This window comes from Mauremys reevesii, unplaced genomic scaffold, assembly GCF_016161935.1.
Source record: "Mauremys reevesii isolate NIE-2019 unplaced genomic scaffold, ASM1616193v1 Contig21, whole genome shotgun sequence".
Classification (NCBI taxonomy): Eukaryota; Metazoa; Chordata; order Testudines; family Geoemydidae; genus Mauremys; species Mauremys reevesii.
This window is the reverse complement of record NW_024100831.1, coordinates 408,417-427,185: the sequence shown is the minus strand read 5'-3', so window position 1 is coordinate 427,185 and position 18,769 is coordinate 408,417. Positions and strand designations below refer to the sequence as shown.

Genomic DNA, 18,769 nt, shown 5'->3' with positions numbered 1-18,769 from the left:
TTCAGATTTCACCTTGATCTGTGAACAGATGGCGCAGGCCTGGCAGGGGGGTGACTGTGTTTTCTTGGACAGCCCCTAGCAGGAGGCCTGCAATGAACTAGAATCAGGCGCAGCTCCCAGGAGCCTATAAACAGGAGGGGACCTAGCTGGGGTCTGACAGATTGCAGGTGTCCAGCACTCAGCACTGATGTCTCATCGAACCATGGACTGGCTGATGCTCCTGGGCTGCGTCTCGCTGTGGCCGGGGCTGGCGCTGGCTGAAGTGGGGTCATTCTCTGGCTGCAACAAGTATTTCTACCGAGATGCTGAGCCACGTGGCTTTGCCACGGCCGACACGGCCGAGATCTGCCAGAGGTACAGCAATCTGTACCACTTTGCGACCCTCTATGACAGGTCCAACCGGATCCCGCGCTGGTCGGCGTACACCCTGGGTGAGCCTAACTGCCCAGGGCAGGCCCAGAAGAGGAGCCAGTGGTTCGTGGAGCCCCAGGTCAGTCCCAGCGCTCTGCACGATGCACTCAGGGGTCGGAATCGCTCAGGAGCCTGTGAATAAGGGGGTGCAAGGGGAAGGGGTGGAGAAGGAAAAGGGGAAGGAGTCCCTCCTCAAGTGAGAAATTGAAAGTGACACCGAGCTGCAGTGCACAGAGGAGTAGAAGGGGACAGGGGAGGGAGGCACGGGGGGATGATGTCCCAGGGGGAGGGGGTGAGATCCATGGGGAGGGAGGGAGATTTTGGAGGAGGAAGGGCAGAGGGTGAGATCTGGGGGAAGGGTGGGGGAAGGGTAGTGTGTTAGCTGATTCATTAGACATAGGATGATATCCAGGTGTGCCGGATCCCACACTTCGCCCACAAGCACCGGAGCAGGGCTGACATGTAACGAGCCCCCTAGGTACATCGCGAGAACCCCAGTCTGCTGAGAATGGTCAGCAGCACGTCTGCCACAGAGTCTCAGCCTCGCTGGAGGACAGAGCCACCGCCTCGGGGTACTGGGTGATGAAATCTGTCACCCCCAGAATGCATTTCTTCCCTGCCCGGGTTGCCTTGCTGAGGGGCCCCACTCTTTCCATAGCCACCTTCTGAAAATGTGCCTCTCTGCTGGGCAGGGCGGAGGGCTCGCAGGGCTGCGTTCCCCTTGTCCCGGGCCATCCCCACCCTCTGGCAGGGGTCGCAGGACCTGTAGAGCTGCTGGACAGAGTTAAAGTCTCCAGGCCAGTAGAAGTTTGGCAGCAGCCTTTGCTTGGATCCCCTGGAGAGAGGGAGGTCATGGGCCAGGTACAGTGGCCCGCGGCGGTACCTCTGGGGGACCTCCAGCTGCCTCCTGACCCCCCAAGAGTTGATTGCCTCAGGTGGTACCCCACTCCTGGTACAGGAATCCTTCCCTGCCATCCTCCTTAAGCGGGGGTGGGGAGGGGGTGCACGTGCCACTCTGCAACCAGACAGGGCCCTCAGTGTCTCTGAGGAGGGATCCTTCTGCAGCTCCATCTGAAATTCAACTGCTGGGGCAGGGAGTGTGAACCATCCCTCCCCTCCTCGCTGATGGGGACTGGAGTCACAGCACTGCTTGCCTGGGCCTCAGTTTCCCCACATCATAGTCTCAGCCTCAGCCCCATCCAGTTCTGCCCCAGGAAGCACAGTTCCCCCAAGCCGGAGGTGACAGCTCGCTAGCCCCAAGCGTGACGGTCTGTGGCCCTAATGAGGGCTGGGTGGCGCTTTGTGGCTCTGGCCCCTGGTAAGGTCCAGGGTGCTCTGGGCACCATTTGGCCAGTCATCCAGATAATTTCTCATCAGCACATCTGCTGGTAACTGGTCATAGAATCACAGGATGGGAAGGGACCTCGAGAGGTCACCTGGTCCAGTCCCCTGCACTCATGGCAGGACCAGCACCATCTAGATCATCCCTGACAGGTGTTTGTCCAACCTTAAAAATCTCCAGTGAGGGAGATTCCACAAACTCCCTAGGCAATTTATTCCAGTGTTTAACCACCCTGACAGGAAGTTTTTCCTAATGTCCAACCTAAACCTCCCTTGCTGCAATTTAAGCCCATCACTTCTTGTCCTGTCCTCAGAGGTTAAGAACAACAATTTTTCTCCCTCCTCCTTGTAACAATCTTTTAGGTACTTGAAAACTGTTATGTCCCCTCTCAGTCTTCTCTTCTCCAGACTTAACAAACCCAATTCTTTCAATCTTCCCTCACAGGTCATGTTTTCTAGTCCTTTAATCATTTTTGTTGCTCTCCTCTGGACTTTCTCCAATTTGTCCACATCCTTCCTGAAATGTGGTGCCCAGAGCTGGACACAATACTCCAGTTGAGGCCTGACCAGCGCGGAGTAGAGCGGAAGAATCACTTCTCGTGTCTTGCTTACAACACTCCTGCTAATACAGCCCAGAATGATGTTGGCTTTTTTTGCAACTACACTATTGACTCATATTTAGCTTGTTGTACACTATGCCCCCCCCCACACTTTTTTTGCAGTGTTCTTTCCTGGGCAGTGATTTCCCATTCTGCATGTGTGCAACTGATTGTTCCTTCCGAAGTGGAGCACATTTGTCCTTATTGAATTTCATGCTATTTACTTCAGACCATTTCTCCAATTTGTCCAGATCATTCTGAATTTTCATCCTATCCTCCAAAGCACTTGCAACCCCTCCCAGCTTGGTATCATCCGCAAACTTTATAAGTGCACTCTGTATGCCATTATGTAAATCATCGATGAATATATTGAACAGAAACACTATTGCAAAAAAAGCAAACATTATTCTGGGCTGTATTAGTTGGAGTGTTGTAAGCACTGGAATGGGTTCCCTAGGGAGGTGAGGGAATCTCCTTCCTTAGAGGTTTTTAAGGCCTGGCTTGACAAAGCCCTGGCTGAGATGATTTAGCGGAGTATTGGTCCTGCTTTGAGCATGGGGTTGGACTAGATACCTCCTGAGGTCCCTTCTATGAATCTATGATTCTATATTTCAGCTGGCTTAACAAAGACTTCTTGTCTTTGTCGTTTAAGGAGTGAATATACGTGCCTGTAGCACGGTGCTTACCCTGCTCCTGCCCCGAAGGGCTTAAAACAGCCCTGGGGGAAGGTTGTGGCTGGGAGCTACTAAGCTGGGCTGATTGGGAAGTGGCTACAGCTGGGCCATGCCCCAATCAGGCCACAGCTGGCCCTATATAAGAGGCTGGGAGCCAGGCGCTAAGGAGTCTCTCTCTGGCTGTAGAGGGAGATGGGCCTGGCTGCAGGGAGCTAGAGGCAAAATTACCTGAATGGAGCAGGCCTGGGGAGTGGCAGAGGAGCTGGGGAGCTCCAGCCTGGAAAGCCCCAGGCTGTGGCCTAGCACTGGGCTAACAGGTACTGGGAGTTGCAGGGGGTAACCCAGGGGTAGGCTAAGGCAGCAGGTCCAAACCCTCCTTGCCAGTGATGAGTAGGCTGGTACTGCAGCCTGCCCCAGGGCTCGGGGCTAGACAATGACTGGCAGTAGCCATACACTGAGGTGAGGTGGGGATAGAGGGTGGGGGTTTCCCAGGGAGAGGAGACCCTGAGAGAAAGGGGTTACTGCCAGGGAGCAGCACCCCAGGTAAAAGGGCACCAGGGTCCAGGGAGGGACACAGGGCCCAGAGGACAGGCGGATCACTGCCTGCAGAGGGCGCTCCAGAGCTGGAATGAGCTAATTCCTGGAACAGACCAGCAGGAGGTGCCGCAGGAGTGAGTCTGCTCATCTACAGTGCCCTAATTAGTCAACTTCTGGACTGAAGTCTTTGCTTCTTCCAGTAAGTTTTCAATGGATAGCTCTGATTGATCCAAGTGTAGCTTCCATTGCTGGACAGAGATCTACTACTGTTGTAGCAGGTGCCTGGATGGCATGGTTTAATGACCCAAGGGGTTTCAACAACAGACTTACAAGAAATAGTGGCAATTGTGTTCTCTGAACTTAGTAGCAAAAATAATCCACCAGCCTCACTTAGATCCGTCCCATCTTGGTAAATACTTTCCAAAGCCAGTAATAACAGTTGCAGTAATTGTTAGGGGGCTTATTCCTCCACCCTCTCACTTCCCTGGTCCTTCTCGCATGAACAAAGAGCAACAATACCCGAAGTCCAAAGGCGCAAACAATTCGATGTTTATTGGGGTGAACTTCCAGCATGATTCCAGTTTCCTTCCTTAGTGTCCCCCTTCCCAGCTCTGACACCACAGAGCCTTGCCTGTGTCCCTGTTTCTGTTCCCATCCCCTGTTCCCATTTCCCACTTTAGCAAAACATGATCCCAATTCCCCTATCCCCATCCCCATCCCAAGTCCCTGTTCCCATCCCCCGCCCCCCCTTACTTCCTGTTAACTGCAGACTATATAGTAAAACTTGAGTTCTGTTTAGCTAGACCTTAACCAATCATTTTACTGACATTTAACTAACCAATCCTAACATTGTAACATGGTTATTTAACTAATTATATCCCACCACCTTAATTGGTTTACACCCAACAAAATTAATTATACAGCAGACAGAAGCAATCACAGAACCAGACAGAGACCATGCAAATAAACATACAAAACAATAAAGAAGTGAGGATTTCACAACTACATCTATACAGACAGAAGGTTTTTCCAGCTGTGTCTATTGATAAGTGAGTTCTTGCCATACAGGCTGCTATCAAACTAAGTTTCCTTTTACATCTTTTAGGCTCCTCCATTTCTCTGGAGGTGATAGATCGGATCACCTTCCTAACAGCCCCAGATTGCCTGATTACAATATGACTAAACAGGGCCTCAGACTGTCACAGTAAGAGAAGACCATTACACAGACAGACAGTGATTTTTGATTCTTTCTTTTATATCTCTATAACTAGCTAAGTGATAAGAATACAACTAAATTCTTAAAGTATAGGCCTTTGCAAACTGGCCTGAATATCGATATCCTAACAATAATTTTAAAACAACAGCCAAGGATTGCTCATAAGAAAGCCAGTGGATTTTCCCAAGTTGGACTAATTTGAACTTCAGTCCCAGTGTATCTTCTATATTTTCCAAGATATTCAGGGCTTGTCTACACTACAGGACTATTTCGAATCTACTTAAGTCGAATTTGTGGATTCGACCTTAATAAGTCGAATTTGTGTATCCATACTAAATGCTGCCCATGAATTTGTGGATTTCACCCCAATGCATGCAGTGGAAGTGGTGGCAATGGGTGTGGTTCTGGGTGTGGACGGAATTCTGGGAGCTGGACTCTGGGGCAGGCTGCAAGACCGCATATGGTGGGAGGCTGCAGGTCTGCAGGTCTGGAGTGGAACTTCAACTTGCGAAACTTCACTTTGACTGTGTTGAACTGCTGTGACTGCCCTGCCCTGCCCTGCCAGCTGCAGGACACAAGGATGCGAGCAGCCCGCCTGTGGCAGCTGGAGTGGCCATCTGGCTCTGGAAACTTGCACCGGTCAGTAGCGAACCACTTTGGCACCACTTTTTGGCGATGTGCAAATGCTGTTTGCTGTGCTGTTCAGCCGCAATCCACGAGCAAGCTGAGCAACTGCTCTCAAAGGTGAGGACTGGGCCAATGTCCAGGGCATCATAGATGGCTTCGAATCCCAAACGGGGGTGGGGCTGGGTGGGGGCTGGAGATCCATCCTATCACCCACACACCAGCCCAGCCCAGTACATTAACATTAAGGGCTACTTTTCAAATGTGCTGCATGGTGTGTGTGGAGGGGGGGGGTTGCTTTACCAACATCAACGGGGGGGGGCAGGCAAATGACGCGCGTGTGTGTCAGGAACTCTGTCTGTTGTTTAGACGCCCAGGCAGGCACTTTCTTCCCGGACCACAAAATAAACGGTTGGGGATGTGCAGATGCCTACAGTGATCCTCGGGACCCTCATGGAAAGAATGAAGCCTGCCTTTGCCCTTTATCCAGGGCAGGATCAGGCACCAGCACTGCACACAACAAAGCATACAGGAAAGCAGGCACCACACACCACACCCACTGCCCCTAGTGACTGTGCCTCTGTGTGTGTGCTCTGTGCTGCCTGCAGCCCACCCTGTCCAAGGGCACTGGCACTGGGCTATGCATGACATTACACAATACCCCACACAACAACAGAGAGTCTGACACCACACCAGACGGACGAAGAAACAGTCAGTAACAAACGCTTTTTTAAAATGTGTAACACAGTGGGGGTTGAACTTGGAGTTGGGACTGGTTGATGCTGTAAAGAAAGAGGTCTAATGCACAATAGTAACAGTACACTAAATTCCACTAATTAGATGCAGCACTTCCACAACGACATCACCGAAATATCCCAGAGGACTATTGCTCCATTGCTGTTTGTGTAGACTGCTGTTTGTTTTAGTTTCATATTTAAAAATGTTTATATAGTATTTCTATTTTTATATAAATCCCTGTTTCTCAGTCTTTTTGGACTCTTGCTGAAAAAGAGTATAATGAAGATGTTAGATTTGTAGCTTTTTTAATCCCTTTTGAAGATTCCGCAGCTCATACTAGCACTAGCTGGAGTAGATGGCCTCTGCAGTGTGTATAGGAGAGATTAGGGTTACACTTTTCTCTGAGCAAAGCTTGCACTCCACCATGTCTTCCAGAGAAGTTTGCAGCTCCATCAAATGCACAAGCAGCCATCTGTTTGGGGTTCACCCGACAAACATTTAACTCTTCTAAGATGTGGGTTATCACAGCTGAAGCTGATGTGTCTTCTATAACTTGAACATCTGGAAATTCATCTACTAACCTACCACTGATATCAGAATAACATACACAATGACTTAATACTTGACACCCATTTGCATCAGTGCGTTCATCAGCCATGTGTGGAATTTTTTTAAATGCGGCGAGAGAGGTCTTCATTTTTTTAACTGCTGAGTCTTTCACTGTTGCACCACATGCTTCTAGCCAGTCAGTTGAGTTTCTTGCAGAAAGCTAGTGAGCATTTGTCGGTCTTGTTCGGAACCAGTGTTCAGCTTCAGGATTAATATGTGACAATGAACTTAACATTGGCCTCCAGTTTGTAGTGTGTGGTATCTCTTGTTTAAATAGAAAGTTTGATGTGACATCCACGTTTGTTTGTATAAACTGTGTTGTGTCTCCAGAATTCTTAACAGCCTCATTAAGTATTCTAAAATTGGCTTTGACAGTGACTGGCTTATAAGGCTTTCTGCATGTTGGTGCAGTCCTGAGGCTGGGTGTGTTGCAGTCTTTTCACATAGTTTGTCAGCATTGGCTTTGCTGATCAGTCTGGCCAACCAAACTTCTTCCCTTTTACTGTATAAATCCAGGGTACGCTCACATCTTGAATACTGCATGTAGTCCCGGTCGCCCCATCTCAAAAAAGATATGTTGGAGTTGGAAAGGGTACAGAACAGGGCAACTAAAATGATTAGGTCTATGGAACAGCTTCCATATGAGAAGAGATTAGACAGACCTGGGGGACTTTCCAGCTTGGAAAAGAGACGACTAATGGGGGATGTGATAGACATCTATAAAATCTTGACTGGGTATGAAGAAAGTGAAAAGCTTCCTCATATAACTCAAGAACTAGGAGTCATCCAAACCCAATGACATTAATAGGCAGCAGGTTTAAAACAAACAAAAGGAAGAATGTCCTCACACAATGCACAGTCACCCTGTGGAACTCTTTGCCAGGGGATGTTGTGAAGGCCAAAACTAGAACTAGATAAGTTCCTGGAGGATATGTCCATCAATGGCTATTAGCCAGGAACTCCCAACACCAGCCAAAATTGGTCACTGGGACAACACAGCTCTCTCTGATGGATACCTAAGCAGAGTAGTGAGTTCATGTAAATACAGTCTGGTCCTGAAGATTTTTCCCTACCCCGGCTCATCATTAGCTGTCAGCAGAGAACTCATTCAGACCTTGCTTATGTAAGTAGAGTCAGGATGAGCTCTACCCTGACATCTGGTGGTGAATTATGGCAAGTGTGGAAAAGAACTTTGGGGGCTGATCTTGTTTGCATAAGCATACCCACCCCACCTAGCATGCGTCGATGGCAGCCCAAAATGGTAACTTTGACAGCTGTGCAATCCCCAATTTCTCTGTTATTGGGGTAGGAGGAATAAAGTGTTGTTACCCTGATTATGTGAATGAGAGACTATGAAACTGTTTTATGACAGAGGGTCTCACCATCACCTAAGTAGCACTCGCTAGACAAGGGACATGGGTTCCAAAACCCAGTGAATGGAGGGTGGTTGGGACAGGGGTGTGTACCTGATCATATGGGATCCTTCTGAGTGCCTGGCACAACAATTTACGATTTCAAAAGGGCTAACTTTACTAAATTAAGGCGACTAGTTAGGGAAGTGGATTGGACTAACATATTTAGGGATCTAAAGGCGGAAGACGCCTGGGATTATTTCAGGTTGAAGTTGCAGGAGCTGTCAGAGGCCTGTATCCCGAGAAAGGGAAAACGGTCCTTAGGTAGCAGTTTTAGACCGAGCTGAATGAGCAAGCGTCTCAGAGGGGTGATTAAGAAAAAACAGAAAGCGTACAAGGAGTGGAAGATGGGAGGGATCAGCAAAGAAACCTACCTTATTGAGGTCAGAGGGTGTAGGGATGCAGTGAGAAAGGCCAAAAGCCGGGTAGAGATGGACCTAGCGAAGGGAATTAAAACCAATAGTAAAAGGTTTTTTAGCCATATAAATAGGAAGAAAACCAAGAAAGAAGAAGTGGGACCGCTTAAAACTGTAAACGGAGTGGAGATTAAGGATAAGCTAGGCATGGCACAATATCTAAATGAATATTTTGCCTCGGTCTTTAATGAGGCTAATGAAGGGTTTAGGAATAGTGGCAGAGTGACTGATAGGAATGAAGGTGCGGGGTTGGAAATTACAGTATCCGAGGTAGAAGCCAAACTTGAACAGCTTAACGGTAGTAAATCAGGCGGCCCGGATAATCTTCATCCTAGAATATTAAAGGAATTGGCGAGTGAAATTGCAAGCCTGTTAGCGATAATTTTTAACGAATCTCTAAACTCGGGGGTTGTACCATTTGACTGGAGATTAGCTAATATAGTTCCTATTTTCAAGAAGGGGAAAAAAGGTAACCCGGGTAACTACAGGCCTGTTAGTTTAACATCTGTAGTATGTAAAGTCATGGAAAAATATTAAAGGAGAGAGTAGTTACGGACCTTGAGGTCAATGGCAATTGGGACAAATTACAACATGGTTTTACGAAAGGTAGATCGTGCCAAACCAACCTGATCTCCTTCTTTGAGAAAGTAACAGATTTTTTAGACAAGGGAAATGCGGTGGATCTAATATATCTTGATTTCAGTAAGGCGTTTGATATGGTACCGCATGAAGAATTACTGGTTAAATTGGAAAAGATGGGGATCGAAATGAAAATCCAGAGGTGGATAAGGAACTGGTTAAAGGGGAGACTGCAGTGGGTCGTATTGAAAGGTGAGCTGTCGGGTTGGAGGGAGGTTACCAGTGGAGTTCCTCAAGGTTCGGTTTTGGGTCCGATCTTATTCAATCTATTTATCACTGACCTCGGAACCAAAAGTAGGAGTGGGCTGATAAAGTTTGCGGATGACACGAAGTTGGGAGGTATTGCCAATTTGGAGAAGGACCGGCATATCCTCCAGGGAGATTTGGATGACCTTGTAAACTGGAGTATTAGTAATAGGATGAAATTCAATAGTGAGAAGTGTAAGGTTATGCATTTAGGGATGACTAACAGGAATTTTAGTTATAAGCTGGGGACGCACCAGTTGGAAGTAACGGAAGAGGAGAAGGACCTCGGAGTCCTGGCTGATCGTAGGATGACTATGAGTCGGCAATGTGATGTGGCCGTTAAAAAAGCTAATGCGGTCTTGGGTTGCATTAGGCGAGGTATTTCTAGTAGAGATAAGGAGGTGCTAGTCCCGTTATATAAGGCATTGGTGAGACCTCATTTGGAGTATTGTGTGCAGTTTTGGTCTCCCATGTTTAAGAAGGATGAATTCAAACTGGAACGGGTACAAAGAAGGGCCTCTAGAATGATCCGAGGAATGGAAAGCCTGTCGTATGAAAGGAGACTTGAGGAGCTCGGTTTGTTTTCCTTAACCAAAAGAAGGTTGAGAGGAGATATGATTGCTCTCTTTAAATATATCAGAGGGATAAATACCAGGGAGGGAGAGGAATTATTTCAGCTCAGTACTAATGTGGACACGAGAACAAATGGATATAAATTGGTAGTCGGGAAGTTTAGGCTTGAAATTAGACGAAGGTTTCTAACCATCAGGGGAGTGAAATTCTGGAACAGCCTACCGAGGGAAACAGTGGGGGCGAAGGACCTCTCTGGCTTTAAGATTAAGCTTGATAAGTTTATGGAGGGAATGGTTTGATAGGATAACGTGATTTAGTCAATAGGTCAATAACGTGCCACCACTGGTAATTAGTACCGAGGGTCAATGTTGGGATATTGAAAGTCTTTTTCCTGAGTGTCTGGCTCGAGAGTCTTGCCCACATGCTCGGGGTTCAGCTGATCGCCATATTTGGGGTCGGGAAGGAATTTTCCTCCAGGGTAGATTGGCAGTGGCCCTGGAGGTTTTTCGCCTTCCTCTGCAGCATGGGGCAGAGGTCGCTTGCTGGAGGATTATCTGCTACTTGAAGTCTTTAAATCAGGATTTGGGGACTTCAACAGCTGAGTCAAGGGAGAAAATTATTTCAGGAGTGGGTGGGTCAGCTTTTGTGGCCTGCATCTTGCGGGAGGTCAGACTAGATGATCATAATGGTCCCTTCTGATCTTAAGTTCTATGATTCTATGAATTGTACCTCCCTCTCAACAGCTGAATAGCAGAGCTAATTTTGATTCCATTAAGAATCTAGCTAGAGGGTGCTGAGCAGAATTCTCTTTGGGCCAATGGTGCACCAGCACAAATTATTAAAAGAGCTAAACTTATTGACCTGAGATCACTGAGTGCTGTGTTAACTAGTGGGGGAGCAGAGCAGTTGCAGGGTGGTTGGAGTAGAGCAGCTTGCAGGGATAGCTGGAGTAGTTCATGGGATGGCTGGTGGAGTGGAGCAGCTTGTGGGACAGTTGGAGCGGCCCACGGAACAGCAAGTGGAGCAGCTGGTGGAGCAGAGGTATTTGTGGTGAAGGCTGCAGGAGAACTCCACGGAGAGGCGGGGCAGTGAGCCTTGGACCAAGTAAGGTGCCCCTTAACACCGTGTGTGCCCCCCCCCCCGCCTGCAATTCCACCCAGGCTGGGGAGGTAAAACTCTGCAGATGAACTTTTGAACTCTGGGGTGGCACTGACCAGGGACAGAGACTTTTGGGTTGTTGGACTTTGGTGTGATTTGGACTTAAGACCCTGAGGGGAACAGGACACTGTCAAAACTTACTTGGAGGTGGGTCTTTTGCTCATGGTTTGTGTTATGAATCCTGTTTGTGGTGTTTCCCCAACGTAATGCCACATTGTTTCCCTCCTTTATTAAAAGGGTTTTGCTACACTCAGACTCTGTGCTTGCGAGAGGGGAAGTGTTGCCTCCTGGAGGTGCCTGGGGGTGGGGGTGGTATGTAATTGTCTCAGGTAACTGGGTGGGGGCTCGAGCCAGTTTTGCGTTGTGTTATTGAAATGGAACCCCTGGAGACTGAACCCGGCCCTTGCTGCTGCCAACTCAGACGGGCAGAAGGCTTACACTTACAAAACATAATTTTAAATGATAATATTGGCCAACGTTGCCAAAATGAATGTGCCAACATTGTCAGAAAAAACAACAGCTGTGTGAGGAAGCTAGTCTTGGTTCACACCAAACCTATTATACTTTTTCAGAAACAAGTATTTTATCATACACTGCATATGTTTTTATAATGTGTATTAATGTTTCAATTTCAATTCAAATTTCCAACCAATGACTATATTGGCAACGCTGCATGTAACTAATTGACCATGAGGGGAGGGGGCCTTGGGGAAATTTGGGGGGGGGATGTGTACAGCCCCTTGTGGGGGTGTAGGGAAGGCCCGGTTTCACTGAATTAAGTCTCCTGCCGCACCTCAGTAGGTGAGATCAGACAGAGCGGAGCAGCAGTCACGAGGCATTGGGCTGCCAGCGCCTCTAAGAACCCAGCCCTGGGAAGCCCAGGCTGAGATGCACCGTACTGTGGGAAGGGAATAAAACTGCTCCTCTGCTCCACTCACACTATTTTTGCAAACACGGGTGTCTCGGTCCACTGGGGTAACTGCTGCCCGCTGTGCCCCACATGTGCCAGGTTTTGCCCTGGGTCACCCTCGGGCAGTGCCTCACCCCTGAGCATAACCAAGCTCCTTCGCCCCCATACCTAATTTTGCCTTCAGCCCCTACCCTAACTCTGCCTCCAGCTGCTTGACCCCCTCCCCCCCCCGGGCCAGTCAATTTCCACGCCCTGCTCAGACCCTGGCCACCCTCTCCTCTGATTTCCTCCTTTGCCCCTTATTAACCCCTGTAAAAAGCCGTCAGCAGAAACTTATGCCACTTAAGGGCAATGAGAAGGGCAGTGGCTTCAGCAGATATTACTGAGCATGCTCAGTCTGTGTGAGCATGCTCAGTGCACCCTAAGTAGCACATTCCTACACTACACCCTGGCATGGGCTGCCCTGCTGCATGGAGTATGGGGGCAGTGGGATGAGATCCTGGGGATGTGAGGGGCAGGAGGTGATCTTCCGGGAGGAAAGGGGGGAGAGGCAGATGAGGCATGGGAAGGGGGGTCCTGGGGGATGGAGGAAAGGAAGGAAGACCCCAGGGAGGGAGGGACAGGGGTGAGATCCTAGGGGAGAGGAGGGTCCAGGGTGTGTGTGAGATCCCACAAGAGGCAGGAGAAGCCCAAACAAAGCCAAGATATTTTGACCTTGTGTGTCCCCAGCTGGCTCATCCAGATGAGTCCCCAGAAATGGCAATGGAGTCTGAGTCAGCACTGAGCCTGGTGGAGTGGAGATCCAGCCAGGCCATCAGTAAGGACTATGAAGATATGTCATACGACCGGGGCCACCTGAACCCAAACGCTTTCCAGTGTAATGTCGGACGCACAGCCACCTTCACCCTCACCAACGCCATCCCCATGAACCCCTACTTCAACCTTGTCCACTGGTCCAAGCTGGAGAAAACCCTCAAGGCACAGCTAACTGGGAGCTGCAGAAATGTGGGAGGCAAACCCTACCTGGTGACAGGGGCTGTTCCCGGCGACAGTGAGAAAATCCCCATAGAGGGGGAGGACAAAGAAGGGGACCGTAACCGGCCATACAACCAGGTGTCGGTGCCCAGCCACATCTGGACAGCTGTTTGCTGCGACCATGGGGACAACAACCGCAAATTCTCCTTCGCCTTCATAGGAGAGAACAAGGAGGCATCCCGTCTTCAAATCATCCCTGTGGAGCAGCTAAACACAGAGCTATCACGTCTGTACAAGACTCCTGGGCCAGTCGAGGTCTTTGCAGATGACTGTGGCTCCAAGAGCCAGAAAGGACAAGAGGTTTTATCAGCAATGAAGAAAGCCTTGTACAATACCTTCCAGATCTTGCTAACAGACCCTTATTCCCAGCTAGTGAAGAGGAGTAAACTGGACAGGGAGACCAGCCAGATGATGACAAGCCAGACCCTGGATCAGAAGAAGATGCAGCTGATGGGCCTTGGGTTCCGGGTGGGTATTTCCAGGCTGGCAGATGGGCACAGCCAGTTTGAGAAGACGTACGAACAGGACAACCTGGCCCCTGCTGTAGCTAGACTGGCAAGAGCTGCTGAGGCTTTGGACAGAGTCTGCCCCTTCAAGGAGCTGAACTTTGTAGTAACAGCCACAGGGTGGAGCTGTGTTAAGGAGACCCGCTGTGAGTGTCAAGGATACGCCTACAGCTGGTGTTACACATCTGACAGGAATGACTGGGATTACTGCTGTACAGAGGAGTGCACAGTGAATCCAGTGTCTAAAGTATATGAGTGCTCACGAGGAGATGGCTCCATCACAAAATGCTCACCCCACGGTTACTCTATGCAGACCATCTCCAGGAAGGCCTGTCGGTCTGACCATCCATGTGGCCTTTATGGGAAAAGATACTTCTGGTGCTACACAGATGATGAAAAAAACTGGGACTATTGCTGCTCCCCACAGCACCGATGTGGGAAACATGGCTATGATTACCTGTGGTGTTACATCCGGGACCCGGAGAAGTCCTGGCAGTACTGCACCCTGTGACATGCCCACTGGGGAGGGAAGGGGCAAGTGGATGCTTGTCTGACGCCTTCACACCAAAGCCGAGAAGAAATGAATCAGCTGCCTTCATCTATTAGTGCTACAGGCCCCACCCCTCGGCTGCAGCAACTCCGCCCATTTCCTCCATCTGTCTCTTTAGATTTTAAAATGCCATTAAAAAAAAAATCTCCCTCCCACCCAGAATTTTAGACAGCAATTTCCACAGGAGAGTCTCTTCCACCACCTGCCCTGGGTTCAAAGGTCTCCATGTAACAGGACTGGGCTCCATCTTTAAAACCAGCTACAGACTTTGGATGCCTGACTTCAGACACTATAAAGAAGGTGGGTTTGCACAAAATGCTGAGTACCTGGCCTCTCCGACACAAGCCACCATAGGGGGACATTTTTAAAGGTGCCTCAGGAGTTTAGGAGCACAAGTCTCATTAGAAGTCACTGGAAGTGGTGCTCCTAAATCTCCCAGATGGTTTGAAATGTATCCCCTTTAAAGCTTCTCATGTTGTGCACCCAAAACACAGGCATCTCAGCTTTGTCATTAGAATTGGTTGGGGGGAAAAGACGGTAAAGTCAATGATGGCATCATTCAGATGGTTTTTTAAAGTCCTTTTGTGCAGGAATTTTCCACAGATTTTTTTTTAAAATCAAAATTGGCTCAAATTTTAAGCAGTGAGAGGATTAGCCATTGGAGCAACGTAGTGGGAATGTGATGGATTTTCTGTCACTTCAGGTCTTTAAATCAGGCTAGGATATCGTTGTAAAAGATCTGTTCTCATTCAACAACCCGGTATTGGTCTCAGTGCAGGAATCACTAGGTGAAGTTCTCTGGCTTGTGTGGGACTGGAGCTCAGACACGATGGTTAGAAAGGTCCCTTCTGGCTCATTGCTGTACATTAATTTATCAATCAGATTCGCTTTTACCAAGATACTCTTGAGTAACTGGGGCCTGCAGATCACGTGCTGGGACGTGGCGTGGGTGGAAGTTCAGAAAACATTGCAATAACCTGTAACAGTGATAATTGATAGGAGGGTTATGAGAAGGGCTCAGAAAGACAGGACTTGTCCAAAGAAAAATGCAGTCCCAGCACTGTATTAGGCTCATGACTGATAAAGCAAGAGAGGACAGACTCAGAGGTCAATTGACCAAACATGGTATGTCAGAAATCAGGATAATTATTGAATGAACTAATGAGGGGATTCTCCATTCCGCCTCCCCCACACATCCTTTTTAGAGCTTCAAAGGGAGACTTTGGGGACCAGGAAGTGTGGAATGGACTCCTGGGGGGAAGGCCAGCAGGCCCCTGGTTTACTCCAGAGACTCTCTCCTTCACGGGTGAGCCTGGATCACCAGGACATCCAGGCCAGCACCCTGGCGAGGACACCTGGCCATCACTGCTGGACCAGCAAACACCCTGCCTGAGACAGGTGAGCTCTTGCTCTGTCTGCCCTCCCCTCACGTCCCTCTTTCCCTTCTCCACTCTCTTCCTCCTCTGCTATCTCTCTCTCCGCTGTTCCCCTGACCCTGCAGCCAGCTGCATGACAGGGCACCAGCACGACAGGAGCCTCTGCCCTGTCTGAGACGGGCCAGTGAAGGGGAGGGACCAGGCCATACCAGTCAGATGAGGTGCCTGAGCCAGGGGCAAGAACAACGAGTAACATGGCCAATCTGCCAGCCCAGCGCCAAAGCCTACGTCTGTGACTGACCAGGCACCTAGTGCTGAGAGCATCGACCAAAGCTGCATTTCCCCCACTCAGACTGTGCTGTCTCTTCTCCCGCATTGTGTCTGTCTGTCTGTCTTGCCAAGAGCAGGACAGGGAACCGTCATTCACAAGAATCAGCTCAGAGTCCCACCACAGAACTAGTCCTTTTGTCCCCAATACAAAGGGTTGCTCACCAGGACGAGATACTGTAACCCAGATCCTCACGCTGAAAGAAGGGCTTGCTTAGGCTTCTCGTCCTTAATGCTCCATTTCAGTCCCAGAATGATTTCAATCCTTTTTCTCATGTGTAGCTTAATCAATCAATTATATTAACCGTGGCATGGATTTGCTAGTGTGTCTGTCGTGGGTCTGAGCAGCAGGGCCAGCTCTTGGTTTTTTGCTGCCCCCAAGCAAAAAAATAAACACAGAGTGCCGCCACCGCCGAAGCACAAAAAAAAAAAGCTGGAGTGCCACCGCCGAAGGTGCTGCCCCTTGAGAAGTGTCGTCGGAAGCACATGCTTGGGATGCTGGTGCCTGGAGCCGGCCGTGGGCCCAGTTACCACAACATAATCCAGTGTCGCTCCTCCAGCAGAACAAGCACCTGGTGGGACAAGCGCAGGGTCTGACTGATCATCCTCTCTGGGGATGGCTAGGAATTCCCCTCCCCCCCAAGTGAGACTGGCAGTGACCTTGGGAGCAGTTTCCCTTCCTTGGCTGCAAGGGATGAGGGTCACTTGCCAGGATTATCTGGGCATCTCTCCCTTAACCAGTTCCCTGCCATTGCAGTGAACTCAGGCACTGATGCATCTCGGTTCCCCCTAGCCACTCCCCATGGCATGTCAGTTGAGTCTTCTGTGAGCTGTGACACTGATTGTTGGGTGTAGTGTGTGGGTGCTGGGGGGAGGCCTACTGGGGGTGAGACTAGCTGAGCTGGTGGGTCCTTCTGGGGATAAATTCTATGACTTTGACTGTGTGGTTTTCTGAGCTAGGGGCCAATAATCATTGCAATTCAGCAACAGCTGGATGCCCGGCTTCCTTAGGCTGTGTTGACGATCCCAGCCCATCACTGGGAAAGTGACCTTTCCCATCACATTTGTCCTGCTTTGGACAATTCCAAAATCCAAGCTCAGAACGGCATCACCTTCCACACTAGGGAGTTCTTCATCCATTAGCACAGCAATCGCTGACATAACGAAGTCCCTCCCAGTTATGGAACTTGCAGGCAAAATGACATCGCTCCCCATATCGTCTCCAGCTCGACTCCATGCTTGTTACCATCCTATCTTTACAGAACATGTTTCTCAGCTGCCCTCGATGGCACCTCTCCTCCTGGGATCAAACACTTGCTGGTGATTAGAGACGGCCACTAACCCATTTCAGGATAACAACACCCCACCGGTTCCACCCACTGTCCTGATGGAGGTTCAGATGATGCCCCCATGACTGGCTTTCCCTAGACAGGAAGAAAAGAAATAACATAACCAAGTACAATTTATACCAGCACGACTAGTCACCTGTTCACATGGCTCTTTCTATCAGGACATTTTCACATCACCAGCCCAACTCCATTTCACTCCCATCCCAACCTCCCTGGAGCTTTCCTCTCCAGGCCCAATGGCCTTTCAGCCGGCTCCCAAGGAGTCTCTATTGCTGCCGAGGAGTCTGAGAGCTGGGACAGACTTGGCCAGTTCCACTCCAATGGGAATTCGTCCCTGCCCCGACTCTTCTTGTCACCTCTCCTCCATCTTAACGCAGCTGAACAATTAATACATTAAATAACAGCAATGCTAATAATGCGTTAACGCTGCCAGGTTGCAAAACATCGCTCCCCAACTCAGATTGCCTCAGTGCCTGGCCCGGATCCTGGAGCTGGCAGCTATGCTGGGATCAGGGCCGTCCCTAGCTATTCTGGGGCCCTACGCAGCCCCCCCATGGGGCAGCGGGTTGCGGGGCCCCAGGCCTCCGCAAGGTGGGGGGTGGGTCCCAGGCCTCCATGGGATGGGGGGCCTTGGGGAAGAGGAGAGAACCACTCCCGAGCACTCACCAGCGGCGCAGCTGGGGCCGGGTCTGCACTTCCCGCCACTGGCTGCCAGCTCCAGGATCCGGGCCAGGCACTGAGGCAATGTGAGGTGGGAAGCAATGCAGAGCTGAGGGGAGTGGGGCCCGTGGGGCTGGGCAGGGTCTGGAAGAGGTGGGGCAGGTCAAAGCAGGGGTGGGGGCCATGGGGAAGAGCCAGAGCTGGGGCTGGAGCAGCACCAGCTGCGCAGGTGCCTCAAATCTCCTGGTGCCTGATGGGATAATGAAAAGTAAGAAATACAAAATGGAGTCTGTGACATGTGACTTCAGGATTCAATCCTTCTTTACCTCAGCTAGCCCCAACTGCTTAGAACTGGATTTTCCCATCTTTGGGCTCCGGACACTCCATATGTTTTCCCACCCAAATCCTGGACGGGTCTGTGACGATGCGGTTCTGGTGGGACTCAACTGAGAGTGCCAATTCAGGACAAATTGCTTAAAACAGGGCAGTCACAGCCCTAGGCTGGGGTTTTTCCACCTCTAAGGCAAACCAAACCAGCCAGACAAAAAAGACTTTGGTCTCACCCAACTGGCTAACCACAAGTCACACAAGCAATTCCCTTAGACGCTCCAGTTTCCCAGTATCATCACCAGTGCACTCGTCCTTGGGATGAATGGTTATGAAAACCAACACTGCAATAAATGAAAAAGGTTTTTTCGATCCCAAAGAATCAAGCGCCAGACCCAGGTCAATATACACATCAGATCTTACCCACAAATCACGCTGTTGCCAATCCTTTAGAATCTAAAATCTAAAGGTTTATTCATAAAAGGAAAAAGGTAGAGCTGAGAGCTAGAATTGGTTAAATGGATTCAATTATATCC

The 18,769-nt window shown here is 49.6% G+C and overlaps 1 protein-coding gene across 2 annotated transcripts; it reads left to right on the top strand.

Annotated features, from left to right (window-relative positions):
- Nucleotides 1-7: 7 nt before the first annotated feature.
- Nucleotides 8-17,464, top strand: LOC120393508. 2 transcript variants are annotated; one of them, XR_005592055.1, is made up of 3 exons: nt 8-490; nt 12,833-15,592; nt 17,160-17,464. XR_005592055.1 is itself a non-coding variant. In XM_039518105.1 (2 exons), the coding sequence occupies exons 1-2, from the start codon at nt 188-190 to the stop codon at nt 14,153-14,155; spliced, it is 1,626 nt and encodes a 541-aa protein (XP_039374039.1). In that variant the 5' UTR covers nt 8-187; the 3' UTR covers nt 14,156-16,137. The 2 variants fall into 2 exon arrangements, 1 of the variants encoding a protein (XP_039374039.1); XM_039518105.1 differs by lacking the exon at nt 17,160-17,464 and having other exon boundaries at nt 12,833-16,137.
- Nucleotides 17,465-18,769: the final 1,305 nt, after the last annotated feature.

What these genes read in the sequence shown, in the direction of transcription:
- LOC120393508 (XM_039518105.1), top strand. Translation starts at nt 188, where the DNA reads ATGTCTCATCGAACCATGGACTGGCTGATGCTCCTGGGCTGCGTCTCG. An exon ending in AGTGGTTCGTGGAGCCCCAG is followed by an intron (nt 491 to 12,832) that starts GTCAGTCCCAGC and finishes GTGTGTCCCCAG; the next exon opens with CTGGCTCATCCAGATGAGTC.